This window comes from Nannospalax galili, unplaced genomic scaffold, assembly GCF_000622305.1.
Source record: "Nannospalax galili isolate Female #2095 unplaced genomic scaffold, S.galili_v1.0 scaffold1360, whole genome shotgun sequence".
Lineage (NCBI taxonomy): Eukaryota > Metazoa > Chordata > Mammalia > Rodentia > Spalacidae > Nannospalax > Nannospalax galili.
This window is the reverse complement of record NW_008346551.1, coordinates 686,195-692,129: the sequence shown is the minus strand read 5'-3', so window position 1 is coordinate 692,129 and position 5,935 is coordinate 686,195. Positions and strand designations below refer to the sequence as shown.

Below are 5,935 nucleotides of genomic sequence, written 5' to 3'. Positions count from 1 at the left end.
TTCCTTCCTTCCTTCCTTCCTTCCTTCCTTCCTTCCTTCCTTCCTTCCTTCCATCTGTTAGCCTGTGATCTTAAAGCAATGCATTGCTGTTTGAATTCCGACTCAGGTCATAGCCCTTTCCAGAGGCACTGTTGCACACATCTCTCCCCTGCTAACCTGTTTTCTGGCCGTTCTTTCCTTGGTAGTTGTCTGGCTCAGAATTGCAGTTGTATCCTTGATGCAGTGTCTGGCTACTTCCTCTTGGAAATTTTTGTTCCTAAGCAGTTAAGATGCTTCCATCTCAGATAATTAGAGGAGTTATCTCTCCTTTTGCTTTTGCTTGTCTCACATAACGAATGTCTACACACCCTCTTCCAATGTAAGATTCTAATCTCTTGAACTTAGAGTTACATGTGCTTCTACTTCACAATGCTTGAGTGTAGGGGTGCTCAACATACTTTTATTAAATAAGTAACAGAATTAATATATTCAAATGAAGTGCTGTTTTGAAAGCATGTAATGTCTGACTTAGGAAGGCAAAGGAAATTCCTCAAATACATTTAAAAATCATTTTTATATCCACATGACAAAAAATGAATTGTAAGATTCCACATCATAGAATACTGAAAATGTTTATAGCCCAAACCTTTCATAGAAAACATTGCCCAAATCAGTAATAGGCCAGTGGGCACACCTATTAAAGCAGAGATAGGCAGCCCAGGGAATTCTAGGTAGAGGTCTGGGAACGAGTCCAGAGTCCAGACCACAGAGTGGAGTAGGGAGGCCTCCAGGAAGGACTAATCACCAAGATCAAATGAACAAGTCCAGGAAAGGCTGGGGCTCAAGAACATCTTGATTTAGCTCCATCTTCAAGTTGTAACTTGAGAGATCTGTATGGGGGTGGCAGGTGGGACTCTCTACAGGGTTAACTGCACACCTCTCTCAGCCACTGTTGAATCCTTAGTCACTCCTTGGGGTTCTCTTTGTCTTTCCTTCTCTCCATATAGATGATTATACATATGATTATATACTATGTATAACAATATATCATATGGAGTAATTATATAAAGCATTAAATACAGCATTGTGTATAATATGCTATTATATAATCTATAATTTTATATTATTTAAAGGTTTGTCATGTTGGTGAATGAACTTATGGCTTTGCACATACTAAGCAAGTACTCTACCTCTGGCCTACATTCCTAGCCCTTTAATTTCTTTCTTTCTTTGAGACACAATTTCACTATGTAGCCCAGGCTAGCCTCCAAACTCCTGCCTCAGCCTCCCTAGCGTTGTGTTGACAATCTTAGTCTATATTTGTTCTCTGAATTTTACAAAGTTTCTCGCCTTCAATGATTCCCATAAGTTTGGGTAAGAATGCAGGGGAGACACCCACATGAGCCTTTTAGAGGAAGTGCAATGTTGCCTAATAAGCATAAAATAAATCCCAAAGAAAATATTTTATATGATTCTTATGGTTTAGCAGACAGTAACACAAAATACAACTGGGTGACAACAACCCCTACTTTTGGGTGTAACACATATATATAAGAACATTTGGGGGGAGTTGAGACAGGGTTTTCCCAAGGCCCTAGCTGGCCTGGAACTTGCTATGTAGACCAGGCTGATCTTGATCTCGTAGAGATCTGCTTGTCTCTGCCTCCCAAGTGCTGGGATAAAAGATGAGTGCTGCCACGACCAGCCATATAAGAGCTACAACTCTATGTTGAGTCTGAGGCATAAAAATACAATGAATCTTCTTTAAATTTATTTTTTACTAGCATAGAAAGAATTAGAATTAGGTTTCGTTGTGGCACCTTTTGGACTTATTTTGTTTATTTTTCTCCTTCTCCCACACCTACCTTCCCTGCTTTGTAACTTCCTTCCCACCCCCAGTGGCATGGAATCCTAAACTGTATAGGAATGGAGAAGTGAGTTGAACACAAGCAAACAAGCAAGCAATCATTTATTCAGACTATACCCCACAGACATGCCCACAAGCCGACCCAATGTAGAAAATCCCTCACTGAGACTCTCTTTCCAGTTGCTTCTAGGTTGTGTCAACTTGACAAAGCTAACCATTACACTAACAAGTTACCGGGATAGATCCTTGACCGTCTCTTGCATCTGTCTCATTGAATATAGCCCACATTTTGCCAGGTTATAGCAACATAATTAATACTGTATGCTTACTTTCTGTAGTTGTAACAAATTGCAGACACACACTTCGAAAAGTATATTCAAAGCCAGGCATGGTGGCACACATCTTTAACACCAGCACTTGGGAGGCAGAAGCAGGTGAATCTCTGTGAGATCAAGGCCAGCCTGGTCTACATAGGGAGTCCCAGGCCAGCTGGGATTTTACGGAGACCCCATCTTAAAAAAATATATTCAAAGTATATAGTTCAGAATTTTCTAATGATATATTCAAGGTATAATATTTTGCTATCATTAAAATATTTCAGCCCATGATAGAAAACATATGATTAAAATTAACTGATCAGTAATCATGCTAGAAAACAGAGGAAGATTTCATATGAGAAAGTAAGTGGAATGCCTGAAAGTGAGATGGGATTGAACTGAAGGACAGAGAAACAACCCCAAGTGGGCAGGAAAACAGCTCCCCAAGTGGAAACAGCCCTGGGTTCCCTTCAAGTTTGAAGCAGGAGAACACCAGAAATCAGAGGGGCCTGGGGACCCTCATATGAAGATAGCAAGGCAGGTAATCTGTCTCAGATACCCTTTGACTAAGCAATTTTTCAAAAAGCACAATACAAGCAATTGAGGATTGCTTCAAAGTGAGACTGGCATGCTGAGGTGTTAGATGAAAAGGCAGGACCACCCCAGGAAGGCAGAGATTTCAGACCAAAAGGAAGAGCCGGTGAACAGTATGGGCAAGTGTCGCCAGACACTGCCTCTGCAGAGGTCTGAGAGTGAGGCTTTCTAGCTCTCTACCATAGATGCTGCCCTGGGTGAGTCTTGGCCTCCTGTGGGGAAGTCTGATTTGAACACAGACTGTTGTTCCAGTGCAAGGGCAATGTCTGTGTACCTGAAGAACCCGAGCATCAAGTTTAATTTAAAATAGTCTTGTGTTAGTGATATACCCAAACATTTTATAGAATCACGAAAATGTAGGATATGAGGAAATTTTGAGACTAACACATCTGTTTTCTGTCTCCATTAGGCTGAAGGTTATATATAGCTGTATGCACCAAAGTTAATAGAACCGTACATGTTTTAAACAACTTAAATTTCTCAAGAATTTCACTCTAAATTATAATGTAATACAGATATTAAAACTTATTTAAACTGAAAGAGTGATGACTACCCTACACATAAACGTGTATGTGTGTGCGTGTGTGTGTGTGTGTGTGGTGTGTATGTATGTGTGTGTGGTGTGTGTGTGTGTGCATGTGTGTGTGGTGTGTATGTATGTGTGTGTATGTGTGTGTGTGGTGTGTGTGTGTGTGTGTGGTATGTGTTTGCATGTATTCACATGTCTGCAGGTAAGTGCTGGCACCTGTATCTCCTTACTTTTTGAGACACAGTCTCAGTGAATTTGGAACTCAGGGATTCAGCAAGACTAGCTCATCATCAAACCTCAGGGATCATGCTGTTTCCACTTTCACAGTCAGGGAATGATAGTCAGGCTCTGCTACACCTGGCTTTTACGTGGGTGCTGGGATCTTAACTCGGGTCTTCCCGTTGCTTGCATACCAGCACGTTATGAGCTGAACCATCTCCCCAGCTTCCACACGAATTCTTTTTGGAGCTATGGTTTTCTCAAATCTATAGTTGTGTTTTAACATGTCATGGTGTTTTTCCTTGGCAGATGATTGTGATGCTCCGCTGGCCTCTGCTTTGCCTCAGATGTCCTTCAGCAGCTCCTCCCAGCTGTCCAGCAGCCATGGCCCTGGCTTTGCAAGACTGAATCGAAGAGATGGTGAGTGTATTTCTGCTTCATATTGATCTTTGGCAAAATCTTGTTGGATTTACATTTAATAAAATAATTATAGTTGATTGATGCTTTGTAGAAGGAAATAAAACCCCAAATAAGCATATTGATTCACACTTGAAAGTCTGAGGATGCATTTGCCATGAAGACACCATGGCTCCAGGTCTGGCTGGACCTCCCTTGGAACAGCTTCCCTCCTGACCATGGCAGCATTTGAACTTTTGAATCATTTCAACCTTTAAGTACTCACCTACAGCTTTGGAATCTGCTGTCTTCTTTTGCTTACCTGGAGTTTGCTGTTTTTTCTATTTCAAGTATCCATTTCTTGCATACATTGCCTCCAGATTATTTAATTAGTCCCATTTGGACAAGGAAATTGGAAGAATAATGACGCATTAAAGCAAAGATTTTTATTATGTGTTAACTGCAATTCTTGGTTTCTTGTTGCAGCTTATTTGACTCTCTAGCATCCACTGAGGAGGAATAAGTATATAATGTTTTATTCATGCTCCACTGTGGGTATTGTTATATTTGTAAACATATCTCACAAGGAGTGCATTTGCTTCTTATGTTTAGACCGAAGTGTAGGAAATCAAAGGTTAACTTGCTGTGTACTGTACTTTGGATAAGTGTTCTCTAAAGACCCCTATGTTAAAGGCTTATCAACAGCTTATTGCATTATTGGGTAGTGATGGAACCTTTAAGGAGATGGACCCAGCAGGAGGAAGTTAGACCATAGGCACAGGGAACACTGAAACTCCAGTTTCTCTCTCTCTCTCTCTCTCTCTCTCCCTCCCTCCCTCTCTCCCTCCTTTCTGGACACTCAAATATGAGAACTTCCTTACATTATGGGCCCACCATGATTTTCTGTCTTACTGTGACCTAAAGGCAATAGGGTCAAACAAACATGAACTGAAACCTCAGAAACTGTGAGCTAACATAAGCCATCCACTTCTTAATTGCCTCAGTATATTGTTGTAGTAGTAAAAGGCTAACATTTTGTATCAAAAAGAAACTTAAAATATCACTTACATACTGATGATGTACCATCCTGGCATCTTCAGGCAAACACTAAGATAAACATTCTTTGCATAAATCCTTAGGAATTTGAATTTGTGCACTATGAAGCTTTCTTTGTTTTTTTGTCTTTTCTCTTCTCCTATTTCCTGCACCTTTCCTTGTTTTCAATGTTTGAGCACATATGCTGTGTTACAGCATGTTGGATCCAATTAAGACATTATTGCTTTGAGGCTAGGGAGATAGCTCAGTGGTTGAGAGCACTTACTGCTCTTCCAGAGGACCCAAATTCAGTTTCTAGCACCCATATCAGGAGGCTTACAACTGCCTGAAACTCCAGCTCCAGGGTATCTGATGCTCTCTTCTGGTCTCAACTGCTACCTGTACAACATGGTAGGAACACACGTATACGTAAAGAAAAAATATCCTAAAAAGATGCATGGCCTTTATTATAGACAATATAATTATTAAAACAACTTCTAATTTTGTTCAAATGTATTTATGTCAATTTTCACATTTACAAGTATGCAAATAGCATAATATAGAAATTTGCAAATAACACATAAGGAAACCCATTTGATAAACTCTGTTCTGTTCTGTTATTTCATTCATTCCTGAGATTTGGGTTCTGATTCTGCACTGTAGATAATACACCTACAGAACCTGAATTAACACCACCATTATCACTACAGCAGCGTCAGCCATGAGGCACGGGGTGAGGGAGAGCAAGGCCATTTCCAGCCTTAGCCCTTCATGATTTCAAATCAAGCTTTGTATTAAAGAGCAGGACTGTGAGGATTCTCCATCACATGGAATGTTTTTGTTCTTAGTTCAGGTCCCTACAGCTTATAAAATGCAAAAGCATGGTATCAATTTTAATAAAATTAATTTTCATGTGAATGAAAAAAAATAGGCTCATTTTATGACTCTTATTACTGTAGTTAGCTATCAACTGAGTTGATGGTAGTTCATTGTGTTTTT

At 40.0% G+C, this 5,935-nt stretch overlaps 1 protein-coding gene across 1 annotated transcript in view; it reads left to right on the top strand.

The window, feature by feature from the left end:
- The window catches only part of LOC103742088 (contactin-associated protein-like 3), a 229,478-nt gene that overhangs the window by 16,325 nt on the left and 207,218 nt on the right, over positions 1-5,935 (top strand). Inside the window, exon 2 of the mRNA XM_008843066.1 lies at positions 3,815-3,925. Within this exon, the coding sequence (XP_008841288.1) occupies positions 3,815-3,925 (111 nt within the window). The remainder of the gene's footprint in view (positions 1-3,814; positions 3,926-5,935) is intronic.